This window comes from Petromyzon marinus, chromosome 18, assembly GCF_048934315.1.
Source record: "Petromyzon marinus isolate PM22_M1 ecotype Great Lakes invasive population chromosome 18, UKy_Petmar_22M1.pri1.0, whole genome shotgun sequence".
In the NCBI taxonomy this organism is placed as follows: domain Eukaryota; kingdom Metazoa; phylum Chordata; class Hyperoartia; order Petromyzontiformes; family Petromyzontidae; genus Petromyzon; species Petromyzon marinus.
This window is the reverse complement of record NC_133684.1, coordinates 9,472,711-9,488,086: the sequence shown is the minus strand read 5'-3', so window position 1 is coordinate 9,488,086 and position 15,376 is coordinate 9,472,711. Positions and strand designations below refer to the sequence as shown.

Here is a 15,376-nt window from a genome sequence, read left to right as displayed (position 1 = left end):
GGGCGCCCATTGCGCCGGAGTGGCGGCACCGGGGTCCCCCTGCCGTGTATGCTGCTCGCGCCATTCAGAACTTGTTCTGTGGGCCTGCGTTCTGGTTATCATGTGCCCGTGCAAAGTTATGGTTGCACTTTACCTCTACGCTCCCCGCCTTCGCCAACCCGCACTACCCAGCATGGTGATGTTTGAGTAAATAACCCCCACAGCCCATCCAGCAGTGGATTGACCAACGGGTGTTCAAATAGCCGCGTGACCCGTCTACACCTGCTGATGGTTAGACTGTTAGTGAGCGGGACACACACACGGAGTGAAGCCTTTATTAATAAAGCCTTTATTAGGGAATCTACAAGTCAACGTGTATTATCAGACGCAGCAGCTGGGCCCCTCAAGATGAACCGCATCTGGAGGAGGCCACGTTCTCAATAACGCTACTTCAGCACCACTCCACGCGTCAATACCCATGCCAAACCGAGGGTAAACAAACGACGGCGTTTGGCCAGCCTTGGTCTGGTTGTGGAGGAGACCTCTCTTACCCTCAACCCCGGCCCCAGCATGGACCACTGGTCTCCATGCCTACAGGCCGCACCCCGCTGACTGCATGGTGCAAGTGGCTGTGAAGACACAAATCTGCGTGAGATTTACATGAAGGTCAGACGTGCGGTGTCAATATTGGGAGTAAACTATAATCAACAATCAGCAAGTTACCGCGTCGTGACGTCATCATGAAGCTACCACTGACTTGGAATGTGCAGACCCATAACATCTGGATGTTAAGGGAAGTTTGGGCCTTTGTAAGTGAAACTAACACTGTCCGCGATTCCATCCGTTTTTCTAAAAATCACTGCGAGAATTTACAGTTTAAAACCCGTTTCATCAAAAGCCTTTGTGTGCTCAAAATTGAGGCATTTCCAAATGCCATCGCCTGCATAAAAGTGCAAAAAGACACGCGTATTGCATTAGCAGCGCAACTGGAACAAGCGTTTAGTCTAAGCAAAATAGATGCACTGCTTAAAAACCGTCCCGAGTTGGTGTCTTGAGAATGCCTAATATACTCTTTGGTTTTATTCGGTAAAGTCACGTAGGTAAAACATGAAAATAAAACAAAATAAAGAATTAAAACACGACGTTTCGGAGGCAACACAAGCTTCCGTCTTCAGGTGAGACCAGTCACAGCAAAATCGCTGCACCAAGTGTATCAAGTGCAGCGATTTTGCTGTGACTTGTCCCACCTGAAGACGGAAGCTTGCGTTGCCTCCGAAACGTCGTGTTTTAATTGTTTCTTTTATTTTAATTTATTTTAATTTGTTTTACCTGCGTGACTTTAACGAATAAAACCAAAGCGTATGAATCCTTGCGGTCACGAAAGCTTCAAATCTAGAATGCCTAATATCCTTTTCACATGCCGTTGATTCATCATTAACCACTGACATTTCCCCAATGTTTTTGAAATGCAACCAAATGTGGAACCAATCAGAAGGCAGCTCTTAGAAGCCATGTTTGTGACGTCTGGAATCTGTGTGAGATGTGGCTGCCTTGCCGCTTAGGCACGCTCCCCCATCAGGGGGCACTGTGATATCATCCGACTGGACTTTGCCACTCCAAACATTCGAAACAACCACTGCCAGTAAGAGCTGTGCAAAAAAATTCGGCTTCGAGTCCGAAGGATGAGAAGACAAAGCTTGTAGAGACTTGAATGTAAACCTGCGTGTCAACCAAGTGGAGGGAGGAGCTTGGAGCTGCAAATCACCCAACCCTGAAATGGCACCAACCACGCACGCGAGGAGCGCTGGTGCCGCAAGGGAGCGGCCCGCTCGCCAGCGAGCGCGGCTCCTCGGCCTAGCAGCGGACGGTTTCCTTCCAGATGCGCAGGAGGACCTGGTGCTGCTCGGGCCGAACCTGGTGCGCGCACTGCTCCGGGTCCCCCGAGCGGCCGGATCTCAGCGCGCACAGCATGGCGACCTTGCACATCCCGATGCACGGCTCGGACGAGTGGCCCTTGTGCAGGTGCCACCAGAAGATCGCGAAGAGCGCGTCGTCGTCCTGCATGCGGTGCAGCAGCGCGTCCCAGTCGGCGGGGCCCAGGGCCTCCATCCCGTAGGCCTTGCGGGCCGAGTAGAGGAGGCGCCACGTGGGCCGGTCGAGGCGGTTGGCCTCTTCCAGGTCCAGGTAGAAGGTGTGGTGGTCAAGTACGGCGCGAGTGCTGTTTTTACGATCACCGTCGATCTCGTAGACACGGTAACCTGTCCACGTGCGCCGTGCAGGGTGAGTTGAAAGAGCCAAGGAAAGCACCCACACAGCTGATCTGTCAACCCACTCTCTCAAGGTCAAGGTGTCATCACGGCCAAACCCGATGATGCCACCACACCTAACCAATGCTTTCTACCCTCTGCCAGAATCTGCAGAACAGCAGACATATGGTCTCCAGGATCTGCTCTAGCAGTCTTGCACTATCTGGCCTAAGCCTTCCACTTGGTTGTCAGGCCTGTGGAGATCAATCCAGTGTCTGTCTCTTTTAATCATTCCTCCCCCATGCTGCACTTGCATCCCACCCAGCCCAGACGCTTTTGCCAAATCACATCTGCAAAACTCACCTGCAATGTTTCACATCTGCAAAACTCACCTGCAATGTTTCACATCCAGACTTCTGCATTACTTATTTGGCCGTGCCACAAAATTCCCAGCTTCCGCCTCGGACACCTGAGCTCAAACTCCAGCAACTTGTTTTCAAGCAGTTTAGTAAGGGTCCAGCTCTCTGATCTCCTGTGTGTAAATGTTCACGTGCACTGTGCTCAGCCGATGAGGCTGCTGCTGGTGTTCGGGCTTACCTGGGTTTAGATCCCAGTAGGTGGTGACACTGGGTGACAGGTACGCCACGCCCAGCGGCCGGCTCAGAGTCTCCTCATCATAGAACATCTCAAACTGGTCCGTGTGCACGTGTCCAAAAAACTGGGCAGCAATGGTGGATTCGTACCTGGGGAGGGAAAGGGAGGGCATTGAACAAACCCTTCCAGATGAAATGCTCTCTCTAGTGCTGGAGGGCAGTTCCATTCATCGCTGTCCACCTCCAGCTGGCTGGAGGTGGACAGCCTCTCCACTCTAAGCCCAACTGTCTACAAACTGGGGGCTGCTGGGGCATAATTTCCACCATTACCACTGCCGCAACAAACATTCCACACTCAACGCTTTTTCACGACAACAAGGAAATATTTTAAAGATCAACAGAAACGTCAGCTTCTGCATTTTTTAGGTCACACAATCTTTGTTGTGGAAAATGCTGATTTAGCAACAATAGTTTATAACACGGAGCCACAACTTCCTTTCTCGAACTGAGGTCTGTGGCAGCAAGGGAACCCAAAGGCACGGCACGCGGGCTACAGTGCCACTCTCAAAGTGGAGCAACGTGTGGTTCCCTGCAAGCGGGGTGGTCGTTTGGCGTGACAGGGAGGAGCTGCGCCGGAACGTGGCCACTTGGCACGTAGCGCGACATGAGGCGTTTGCGCGCTCAGCGTTTTTGGTGTTTGCCTCGGGCTTGGGATTGTTTGAAGATTTATTTTGGAGGCTAGGTTTTGCCAAGTGTTGTGTAACAAGCATCTGTTTATTTTTAACAGTTGTGGATAACAAACTTAAAATTAAAACCTTGGGCTGCACAACAACAGGGGGTTTGCGTAGTTGGCGTTATGTAGGCAGGGTGTTAAGGTGGGCAATAGGCAGGTAAGCTGTTCGGTAGGGAGAGTGTTGCATAGGTTGTTAGGCAGGGTGTCAGGGTGACAGGGCATCTGGCAGACCATGGAGGCCCTACCGGTTGATGATGTGATAGTAGTTCCAGCTCCAGGTCTTGCGACACAGCCCGGGTGCGATATGACCAATGACGTGAACCTAGAGGCAGAATGCACGTTAGTGCACCACCCAGCGCCTGTCCAGTTCCTCGTTTAATCTTGCACCACTTCCTCTTGCCTCTGAAAATCACTTCCTCTCCACAGCGCTACAGATTCTGACGAAATGTAAAATCCCAGCCCCGCTGCCCTCGCACCTTCTCGCCGTTGTTCTCAGCTGCCTGCAGGACATCCACGAACCACTGCAGCTGCCCGGCGGGGTCCGTGTCGTTGATGGCGAGCCAGAAGTTCTCCACGGAGCAGAAGTTCATGTTGAGGGAGACGACGCGCAGGCCCGGCTTGGCCAGCGCCGTGTAGAAGCCGCCAAACCTGGGGGCGCACGCAGACACACGCACTGTGTTTTGCTGATACGAGCACTACACTTTACCTAGGTCACACGTTAATTTACATTGGTCAGGTCTCCCCATTAAAGTAACAAGAAATAGTTAAACCACAAAGATAACAACCTTGCTGAGCTCAGCTTTACCTTGATCCGGTCCACTTGACCACAGAGCTCATGTGGCCCAAGCACACAATGATGGCTAGGACTGTGCAAAAGAAAGGGTGGACCCATGGGGTGACTGGCTGGTATACAGCTGATCCCATGGGGTCTCTGGCAAATACTTCGACTGGCTGTACCGTAGAGTGACAAGCGCGTCGCTAGGCAGCCAATGACTCCACGCTTTTGCCATGGCATCGTAGAGCCAGGCGGAGGAGTGGTGGCCGGGCGCGGAGGGCGGTGGGAAGCTGTTGACGGGCGAGCTCTCGTGGTTTCCCACGGCCGGGTAGACTGTGGTGTTGCCCAGGTACTTGCGGATGAGCTCCGTGACGGTCGTCAGCGCCTGCAGAGCCACGCAAAGCGAGGGATATCAAACCTCTCGCATCGCACGGGATCTCGTACTCGCCTCGGGCAGGTCTCCGTTGGATGAGACACTTTGAGGGCCGTGTTCTTTTTTCACCACGGCTCGGCTCTGAGCCGCTCGGTGGATTTCAAAGTCGCGTGAGTGAGCAGCTCGGCCGTGTGGCTGGGCTGGGGCTCAGCTCAAGGGAATCCTGAGCGTGGCTGGGACCGTGCTCAGAGCCGGATCCACTTGAGCCAGAGCCATTCCTGCACCGAGCCGTGACGAAGATGGGCAACAAAGTCCGTAGTACCTGCACTAGAGCACTTCACATTTTATTTCAGCCTTAATGTATGCCTAATTATATCAAGATTGTGCAAATAGGTACCACGTCATGAGCATCCGTTTGCGTCTTTTGCAGAGCAGGGCAAGCCTTCATGTTGTGTGATATCTGCTTTTGATTTGTGACATGTCGACTGAGCTACGGCTTCCGAGATCACTTCAAGTAACGACATCTGGTCGACACGGTACTTCTCACAATCTCACGTCGCATGAGATAGTAAACCTTCTCCCACCTGGAACTTGGGCAAAATAAAGTTGCAGAAGCAAAGTGAACGTGATGCACACACGAGCACAACCTCTCTTCACTTGACAAGCCGGTCTAACCACAGGCAGCGGCTCAAACCTGGACGTGAACTCGGCGGTGCCGGCTCAGCGGCTCCGACCTGTGAGCCGGCAACGCTCTGGGGGCCGTGGAGACGAGGCCTGCGGGAAAGATCCCCCCAAACCCCCGCAGAGCAGAGTGGCCCTCAAGGGCCCTAAGGCTAAAGAGTCATCGGCCCCTCAAGTTGGGATGGGGTCCCACCTGCAGCTGGTCTTGTTCCGTCTGCTCCCACACGTTGTGCGCAGGGATGTCGCCGGTCCAGTACGCGTGCGTGACCCCCGTGCCGCGTCCCTCCCGCTGCGTGTGCTCCAGCATGCTCTGCACGGTGCGCAGCGGCACGTCGCACGCCCTGTAGTCCCCCCACTTGCCGGCCCCGGGCCGACCCGGCGAGGGGGGCCCGTCCTGCCGCCGGCAGCACAGCGGCTCCCCGCACTCGGCCTGGCTGCCCTCGGCGTAGTCGCGGTCCCAGTGCACGTCCGTGATGAAGAGAACCGAGTCCCGTGGCGCCGAGGGCGGCGGCGGTCGGGGGGGCCGCACGGGCGGCTTGGGAACGGGCGGCAGCCGCACGCTCCAATTGGCGTGCGGGGGTCCCGGGCGGCCGCAGCCGGGGCCCAGGAGGAGCCCGCACACGGAGTCGGGGTCCAGCACGGAGTGCAGCAGCACCGTGACCACGTAGTCCTTGAAGAGCTGCGTCGCGTTCTGGCACACGCGGCGGTCCTGCAGGCGAAGCTTCTCGCAGACGGAGGCGGCGGCCCGCGCCAGGGCGTCCTCCCCGCCCGGGAGGGACAGCGACGCGTCCACGAACCCCACGGCGAAGCGGCACAGCGAGCACAGCTCCGTCGAGTTGGGCGACGCGGCGGCGGCGATCCCGGGAACCGCCGGGTTCGTCGCGAAGACCCCGGGCGGCCAGCTCCAGGGAGCGGCCGAGAAGGGCGCGGCGCCGGCGAGAGAGGCGAGGCCGAGCGCGGCGAGGGCGAACGCCGCCGGCGCCATGGGGCGGCCGGCGGGTGAAGCGGGCGGGAGGTGACACCGGAGATGGCGGGGCGAGGTGGAGGCGTGGGGGGGGGTCTGGGGAGCTGTTACTAGTTGAGGTGGTGGTTGAGGTGGTGGTTGTGGTGGTTGAGGAGGTGGTTGTGGTGGTTGAGGAGGTGGTTGTGGTGGTTGAGGTTGTGGTGGTTGTGGTGGTGGTTGTGGTGGTGGTGGTGGTTGAGGTTGTGGTGGTGGTTGAGGTTGTGGTGGTGGTTGAGGTTGTGGTGGTGGTGTTTGTGGTGGTTGAGGTTGTGGTGGTGGTTGTTGAGGTGGTGGTTGTGGTTGTTGAGGTGGTGTTGATTGTGGTGGTTGTTGTTGAGGTGGTGGTTGTGGTTGTGGTGGTTGAGGTTGTGGTGGTTGTGGTGGTTGTTGAGGTGGTGGTTGTGGTTGTTGAGGTGGTGGTGGTTGTGGTGGTGGTTGTTGTTGTGGTGGTGGGAGCCGCGAGGTCCACGCAGAGCGACTCGCGGGGCTCGCGGCTGAGGACGCGGCCGCTGACTCTGGGGGCCTCGCGTTGAGAGTCAGGAGGGCGGTCACGTGACCCCCGGAAGCCGGTCACGTGAGTTCCCTCCCCCTCGCCGCACCCCCCCTCCAACCCCCTCCCCACCCCGTGACCCGGAAGAGGATTGAGCGCCGCGCACGTGCAGGAGCAGGGCGAGCACGTGGTGGAGCCTGAGCCGAGAGACGTGGGGAGACGCGCTCAGTGTTCCAGGTGAAAGCGACATCAACAAAGCGCTCACTCGTTGTTGTTCTTGTTGTTATCGCCCACACTGTTACCAGCATCGCCGCAAGGGTCACTTGCCTCGGCATCAGAATTGCAGCTCCCGCAGGGAAGCGGCGTCTGCTGGAGTTGCCTGCATTCGGACTCTGCGTTCTCCCATCGCCTCTCTCTCTCTACCGCCCTCCCCTCTCCTCGTTTCGCTCGCCGTGTCTCTCTGCTCGATCCGCCGCCACACGAGTTGCGAGAAGCGGGAGACGATCGTGGCGGGCGTGCGGGGACCACGACGAGTCAGGGCTGCCCGAGTTTGGGTTACTGGGTATCCGGACGCGGTTGGCATCAGCGGCGAGTGCTGTCGGTACTATCCAGGGACCCATATTCTTTGGTTCTATCGGTAAAGTAGATAGGAAATTTTATTTTTTTAAATAAGGTGAATAAGAATATTTTAAAAAACTTAAAACTAAAAAAACAATAATGTAGACTGTAGCCTGGTTATTAAGTTTGATGAGTGTACTGGCAGTCTATAACGTAGACTGTAGCAATAGTTATTAAGCCGAGTGAGTGTACTGGCAGTCTATAATGTAGACTGTAGCTTGGTTATTAAGTTTGGTGAGTGTACTGGCAGTCTATAATGTAGACTAGCCTGGTTATTAAGTTTGGTGAGTGTACTGGCAGTCTATAATGTAGACTGTAGCTTGGTTATTAAGTTTGGTGAGTGTACTGGCAGTCTATAATGTAGACTGTAGCAATGGTTATTTAGCTGAGTGAGTGTACTGGCAGTCTATAATGTAGACTGTAGCCTGGTTTTTAAGTTTGGTGAGTGTACTGGCAGTCTATAATGTAGATAGCTTGGTTATTAAGTTTGGTGAGTGTACAGGCAGTCTATAATGTAGACTGTAGCCTGGTTCTTCACCTCGGTGAGCGTACTGCCAGTCTATAATGTAGACTGCCAGTACACTCACTACAGTCTGCATTAGTGCTTGTATTGTTTATATTCACTTTATTATTATTTTTCTGTCTACGTGACTTTACCGAAAGAAACAAAGAATATGAGTTCCTGCGGTCACGAAAGTTTTAAGTCAAAATTTATCCTGGGACCCTACCCTTACCCTCCTCATTGCGGTGACAAGGGAATGTGGGGGGGGGGGTCCCTCTTGCCTATTCCACTTTATCCATCCTGATTTCTCGCGCTGTCTCACCTGGTTCAACAATTACACCTGACTTGATCCAGCCTGAGAATGCACGGTGTGGTGGGTACACATCAGCGCTGGTAAAGCAAAGGCGGCCGCGCGTGGTTTTTGTTTTAGTAAAGTGTTCCCTAAGGGGCCATTCATTGAGTAGGTACGCAGACATCTGTTAACTGGACCCCTCATTCGCTCCCTGTACGCACGCGGACTTTTTACCCCCCCCCCCCACCTGCGAACGTACGCCTGACCCCCCCACCCCACCTCGAATCCTATAGAACGGCCGGTATTTAATCCACGCTGTGGTGACCTTTAACTCCACTTAGTGGCGAATATCGGCTGTGTGTGTGTACACGCGCGTGTGTGTATCTTGCGTGTGTGTGTACACGTGTGCGTGTGTATACACGCGTGTGTGTGTATATATACACACACACGCGTGTGTGTGTGTATATACACGCGTGTGTGTATACACGCGCGCGTGTGTGTATATATCTTGCGTGGGTGTGTATCTTGCGTGTGTGTACACGCGTGTGTGTTTATACACGTGTGTGTATCTTGTGTGTGTATACACGTGTGTGTGTGTATATACACGTGTGTGTGTATATACACGTGTGTGTGTATATATACACGTGTGTGTGTGTATACACGTGTGTGTGTATATACACGTGTGTGTGTATATACACGTGTGTGTGTATACACGTGTGTGTGTATATACACGTGTGTGTGTGTGTATATACACGCGTGTGTGTGTGTATATATACACGTGTGTGTGTGTAGTGTGTGTATATACACGTGTGTGTGTATATACACGTGTGTGTGTGTATCTTGCGTGCCCAGCGTTTACAGGAGACGCAGGAGTGCGATGTTTGCGGTGTCGCAATGGGGCGACGCGCACGAGGGACGCAGCCTCACCAAGGCGCTCTTCCCCTCTGGGCAGAAAGGAGCCCGGCGACCCCCTCAGCGCTCCCCAAAGACCCCGAGCCCCGCTCAGCTACCTCAGGCCTCCTCGACAGCACCACCACCAGCACCACCAAAGGTCTCGCCTCTCTCAGCAGCTGCCCGGTGCCCCCCCCCCACCCCCGGCATCCATCCATCTTGGTTGTCACCACGCCTTGAACACGGACCCCACTCATAAACTCAACTCGCTCGCTCCCTTCACGCCACTCACTCCGTTCACTCATTGGCTTCACTCTTCTCATTGCGCCCGCTCGCAAGGCTCACGCGAAGTGCGCATGAACCACGCTGTTGTCGCAGGGCGGTGCTGGAGGCGCCGTGGAGAAGGAGAAGAAGAAAAGGAAGCGGCGGCGCAAGCTGCGGGTGCGGCGCGGCGCCGCCGAGGAGGGGCCGGCGGCGGAGGGGGCTTGCGACGGAGCCGGCGAGGCCGAGGGGAGCACACGCAAGACCCCGCGGCGTAGAAAAACGCCGGTGGACGAGAAGTGGCGGCCCAAAGGCAAGCGGACGCGCAAGCGGCCGTCCCAGAGCGAGGCCCCGGCCGACGGCGATGCCGACAAAACGGAAACGCGCAAACGGAAGAAATCGAAGACGTCGGCCTCGGCGGGAGACGCCGCCACGGCCCCCGCCGACGAACTTGGGGAATGCGCGAACGATCGCCCCCCTCGCAAAAAAGCGAAAGCGGAGATCGCCGAGGGAGACGAGCAGAGCGGGGATGGCGGAGAGAGCGGCGTGGGAGACGAGAAGAGCAGGAAGGGGAACAAGCCGCTCACGAGGAAGCAGTGGCAGAACCGCATGAAGAGCAAGCGGCGGATCCGGAACAAATACAAGCAGCGCGAGTTGGTGTGGCAGAAGGAGCCGGAAGAGCCGGGCGATGCTGGCGACCGGCAGGTGGAGGCGCCCGCGGATGCCGCCATGCACGACCCCTCGCTCTCCAAATACAAAACCAAGAAGCTCAAAAGGCAGAAGGAAAAGGAGGAGAAGCAGCCGGTGGAGGCTGAGAGCTGTGACGCCCTCGGGGCGGAGGCGGCGTGCGACGGAGACGTCGAGACCGTCGGCAAAATCAAGAAGAAGAAAAAAAAGGTCGCTAAATCGGAGCCCAAACGGCGCAAAGCGGAGGGTCCGACGGAGAACGGTGACGCGCAGGAAGGGGCAGGAGTCGCCGCGGTGGCCAAGAGTAAAAAAGAGAAACTAAAGTCGACAAAGAGGCGATCCACCGATGACGCGGAGGAGGATGGGGGTCCCGTCGTCGAGGATGGCGCCCACCCGCCGGGCCCCGCAGATCGCTCCGCTGCGCTGCGGCTGCGCATGCAGCAGCGTCTGCAGGGAGCGCGCTTCCGCTTCCTCAACCAGCAGCTGTACGAGGGCAGCAGCCGCGATGCGCGGGCCCTGTTCCGCGACGACCCCCAGGCCTTCCGGGACTACCACCAGGGCTTCACGGCGCAGGTGCAGCGCTGGCCTGTGAACCCGCTCTCGCGCATCATCTCCTCCATCAAGAACCGGTGCGCGCGCGAGCGAGCGAGGGAGCGTGGGAGCGTGCGAGCGCGAGGGAGCGTGCGAGCGCGAGGGAGCGTGCGAGAGCGAGGGAGCGTGCGAGAGCGAGGGAGCGTGCGAGAGCGAGGGAGCGTGCGAGCGCGAGGGAGCGTGCGAGCGCGAGGGAGCGTGCGAGCGCGAGGGAGCGTGCGAGCGCGAGGGAGCGTGCGAGCGCGAGGGAGCGTGCGAGCGCGAGGGAGCGTGCGAGCGCGAGGGAGCGTGCGAGATTGAGCGAGCGTGCGTGCTCCCATACATACGCGGCGATGGGTCGATTGCAGCCATTCTCAAGACGTTCACAATACGCCCGTTGGTAGCCTGCCGCTACCACGACGCGCGGCGGCAGTGGGTTGCGCAGCTGCACGTTTTGGAGGGGGCAAAACTTTCCTGGGGGCGAAGTTGACCGCACATGAGTGAAGAGTCATTCTACAATGTTCTACGTTTCTTGAGTTAAATACGCATCAGCAATGATTTGTTAAATACTTAAAAATGTTACATTCGTTATCAATCCGTGGCGTTGGTCCTCGCCGCGTGGTTCCCAGCCTGTGCCCTGCTGGGCCGCTGCTGCCCCGTCGGCAGGGGCCGTAGGAAGCGGCTCGTGGCACCGTCGCATGCTGTGTGGAGGGTCCCGAGTCGGATGCTGAGTGGAGGGTGCTGAGTGGAGGGTGCTGAGAGAGGTGCTGAGTGGGGTGTTGCTGAGTAGGGTGCTGAGTGGAGGGTGCTGCGAGAGGTGCTGAGAGAGGTGCTGAGTGGAGGGTGCTGAGTGGAGGGTGCTGAGTGGGATGTTGCTGAGTGGAGGGTGCTGAGTGGAGGGTGCTGAGTGGGGTGTTGCTGAGTGGAGGGTGCTGAGTGGAGGGTGCTGAGTGGAGGGTGCTGAGTGGAGGGTGCTGAGTGGGATGTTGCTGAGTGGAGGGTGCTGAGTGGAGGGTGCTGAGTGGAGGGTGCTGTGTGGAGGGTGCTGAGTGGAGGGTGCTGAGTGGAGGGTGCTGAGAGAGGTGCTGAGTGGAGGGTGCTGAGTGGAGGGTGCTGCATGGAGGGTGCTGAGTGGAGGGTGCTGCATGGAGGGTGCTGAGTGGAGGGTGCTGAGTGGAGGGTGCTGAGAGAGGTGCTGAGTGGAGGGTGCTGAGTGGAGGGTGCTAAGAGAGGTGCTGAGTGGAGGGTGCTGAGTGGAGGGTGCTGAGTGGAGGGTGCTGAGTGGAGGGTGCTGAGTGGAGGGTGCTGAGAGAGGTGCTGAGTGGAGGGTGCTGAGTGGAGGGTGCTGAGTGGAGGGTGCTGCATGGAGGGTGCTGAGTGGAGGGGGCTGAGTGGAGGGTGCTGAGTGGAGGGTGCTGCATGGAGGGTGCTGAGTGGAGGGTGCTGAGTGGGGTGTTGCTGTGTGCCCCACAGGCCGGCGTCGCTGGTGGTGGCCGACTTTGGGTGCGGGGACGCCCAGCTCGCGGCCTCCGTGCGGAACCACGTGCACTCGTTCGACCTCGTGGCGCTCAACGAGCGTGTGACGGCCTGCGACATGGCCAAGGCACTGCTCACTACCACCGCTCACCACCACTCACGACCACGGCTCACCACCACACACCATCACCGCTCACCACCACACACCACCACCGCTCACCACCACACACCACCACCGCTTACCACCACACACCACCACCATCACACACCACCACTGTTCACTACCACTGCTCACCACCACACACCACCACCACACACACACCACCACTGCTCACTACCACCGCTCACCACCACACACCACCACCATCACACACCACCACTGCTCACTACCACCGCTCACCATCACACACCACCACCACACACACCACCACTGCTCACTACCACCGCTCACCACCACACACCACCACTGCTCACTACTACTGCTCACCACCACACACACACCACCACTGTTCACTACCACCGCTCACCACCACACACACCACCACTGCTCACTACTACTGCTCACCACCACACACCACCACCACACACCACCACTGCTCACTACCACCGCTCACCACCACACACACCACCACTGCTCACTACTACTGCTCACCACCACACACCACCACCACACACCACCACTGCTCACTACCACCGCTCACCACCACACACACCACCACTGCTCACTACCACCGCTCACCACCACACACACCACCACTGCTCACTACTACTGCTCACCACCACACACCACCACACACACCACCACTGCTCACTACCACCGCTCACCACCACACACCACCACTGCTCACTACTACTGCTCACCACCACACACACACCACCACTGTTCACTACCACCGCTCACCACCACACACACCACCACTGCTCACTACTACTGCTCACCACCACACACCACCACCACACACCACCACTGCTCACTACCACCGCTCACCACCACACACACCACCACTGCTCACTACTACTGCTCACCACCACACACCACCACCACACACCACCACTGCTCACTACCACCGCTCACCACCACACACACCACCACTGCTCACTACCACCGCTCACCACCACACACACCACCACTGCTCACTACTACTGCTCACCACCACACACCACCACACACACCACTACTGTTCACTACCACCGCTCACCACCCCACACCACCACTGCTCACTGCCGCCGCTCACCACTGGACCACCACTCACGACCACCGCTCACCACCACACACCGTTACTCACCACGGTAGTGTAGCGGTTAGTGCGCTGCGCTACGATCCCTGGTGTGGTTTGTAAACATCAGCACTGGGGAGACAAAGGCGGCCGGCCGCGGTGCCGGCCACCCGTCCCCTCGTGTGCCGTGTCGGCCTACGTAGGCGCTGCTCGCGAACAGCCCTTGCCCCACCGGTCCACTAACGGCCGCACGGGGGATCTTTGTCTTTGTGTGGGCACGGGGGTCCAGGTGCCCCTGGACGCCGCTAGCGTGGACGTGGCCGTCTTCTGCCTCTCGCTCATGGGGACCAACATCCAGGACTTCCTCACTGAGGCCAACCGCGTGCTGCGCTCAGGGTGAGGCCCTCGTGACCCACGCCCCCCTCCCCCCTCCCGCACGCCCCCCTCCCGCACGCCTCCCTCCCCCCTTCCACACGTCCCTCCCCCAAACCCCTCCCCCCGACACACCCCTCACGGCGCTCCGCGCGCGACATCCTCCTCGCGTGGTGCCGCTCCGCGCTCGCGAGCGTTTGCCGCGAGTCTGTGGCGCCCGCGTGAACGAGGAGGCTGTGGTGGCCGCGTGTCTGTGCCGTGCAGGGGCGTGCTGATGATCGCCGAGGTGGCGAGCCGCTTCGAGGACGCGCGCAACTTCCTCAGCGCCCTCTCCGTGCTCGGATTCAAACTGCTGTCCAAGGTACCACCACCATCACCACTGCCTCCACCACAGCCATAACCACCAACACAATTAGTACCATAACCACCACCGCTGCCAACACGATGATCACCACCACAACCAACACCATCATCAAACACGCCAACCCATCCACCATCACAACCACCACCACCACAACTACCACAACCGCCGTCACCACTAAAATCACCACCACAACCGTCTGTCATTAAACCTACCAACCCATAAACCACCACCGCAGCCACAACTACCACGACATTCACCACCACAACTACCACAACCACCGTCACCACCACTGCTGCTGCTGCCCTCAACTGCGGGGGGGGGAGCCGGGGGCCCGTTGACGCTGCTGCGAGTTTTCCCCTAATGCCACTATCCCCACCCCGATGGAGGCCGCTGTGTGCGTGTCGACCGTGCAATGGTGGCATGTACCGGTAAACATCCGGCTGTCTGTAGCTGTGCTGCGTGCGCTCATCTGGCTTGGTTGGTGGCTGCTCAGCGGTGGAGTGAACGGCTCACAATTGTAAGGTCACAAGTTCAAATCCTGATTGGGGGGGGGGGTCGACTTGGACCATCGTCTCTCTCCGGGGTCGATAAAATAAGCACGGCTTTGTGGGGAAATAAACAGAAGGTTGTCCGATGGCGAGACTCGCTCCCGTAATCGGAACGAGGAATTTCCACCGCTGACTCACGACTGCAAGCAGGCGACGAGCAGGAAGCCAGCGCGTGGTTGTTGACGTGCGTGCGCGCTGTGCCCCCTGTGCCCCCTGCGGTTCTGCCAGAACATGGAGGACACGCACTTCCACCTGTTTGAGCTGCAGAAGATCGCGCCTCCCAAAGCCAAAGGGCAGCTGCCCGGCCTGGCGCTCAAACCGTGCGTCTACAAGAAGCGGTGAGGGCCCCTCCCGGCGCCAGCCCGCCCCGACGGAGCCACGGCGCGACGGAGCTCCTGCGGCGTGCACTCTGGCGACTCCAGCGGCTCCGGCGTGGGGAGCGGGGACCGGGCACCGGGGCGAGTGCGGCTGGCGCGGGCGGTCGAGGCGGTGCCCGCGTGGCGGCGTGGCGGCGTGGCGGTAGCGATCGCGAGCGGCGCCGCATTCCCCATTCTTAATTTTTATCGATAAAGGAAACTTAACACGGCCTGCTCGTTGGCATGATTTGGGTTGGGGGGGTGGTGAGGGTTTGGTGGATGATGGCTGTGGCTGTGCGGGTACTCCCAACAGAACTCGCGCAGCAGCGCTCGCACACTGCAGCATGCA

At 58.2% G+C, this 15,376-nt stretch overlaps 2 protein-coding genes across 2 annotated transcripts; one reads left to right on the top strand and one right to left on the bottom strand.

The window, feature by feature from the left end:
* Positions 1-305: 305 nt before the first annotated feature.
* Positions 306-6,942, bottom strand: SMPD1 (sphingomyelin phosphodiesterase 1). The gene is made up of 6 exons (XM_032956344.2): positions 5,574-6,942; positions 4,509-4,711; positions 4,028-4,199; positions 3,797-3,873; positions 2,823-2,968; positions 306-2,237 (listed from the first exon to the last, which is right to left on the bottom strand). Exons 1-6 carry the CDS (start codon positions 6,363-6,365, stop codon positions 1,834-1,836), a joined length of 1,794 nt encoding a protein of 597 aa, XP_032812235.2. The 5' UTR covers positions 6,366-6,942; the 3' UTR covers positions 306-1,833.
* A 47-nt stretch (positions 6,943-6,989) lies between these two features.
* RRP8 (ribosomal RNA processing 8) lies at positions 6,990-15,257 on the top strand. The gene is made up of 7 exons (XM_032956343.2): positions 6,990-7,110; positions 9,138-9,336; positions 9,555-10,753; positions 12,168-12,297; positions 13,677-13,783; positions 14,024-14,120; positions 14,900-15,257. The coding sequence occupies exons 2-7, from the start codon at positions 9,163-9,165 to the stop codon at positions 15,011-15,013; spliced, it is 1,821 nt and encodes a 606-aa protein (XP_032812234.2). The 5' UTR covers positions 6,990-7,110; positions 9,138-9,162; the 3' UTR covers positions 15,014-15,257.
* The last annotated feature ends 119 nt before the right edge of the window (positions 15,258-15,376 follow it).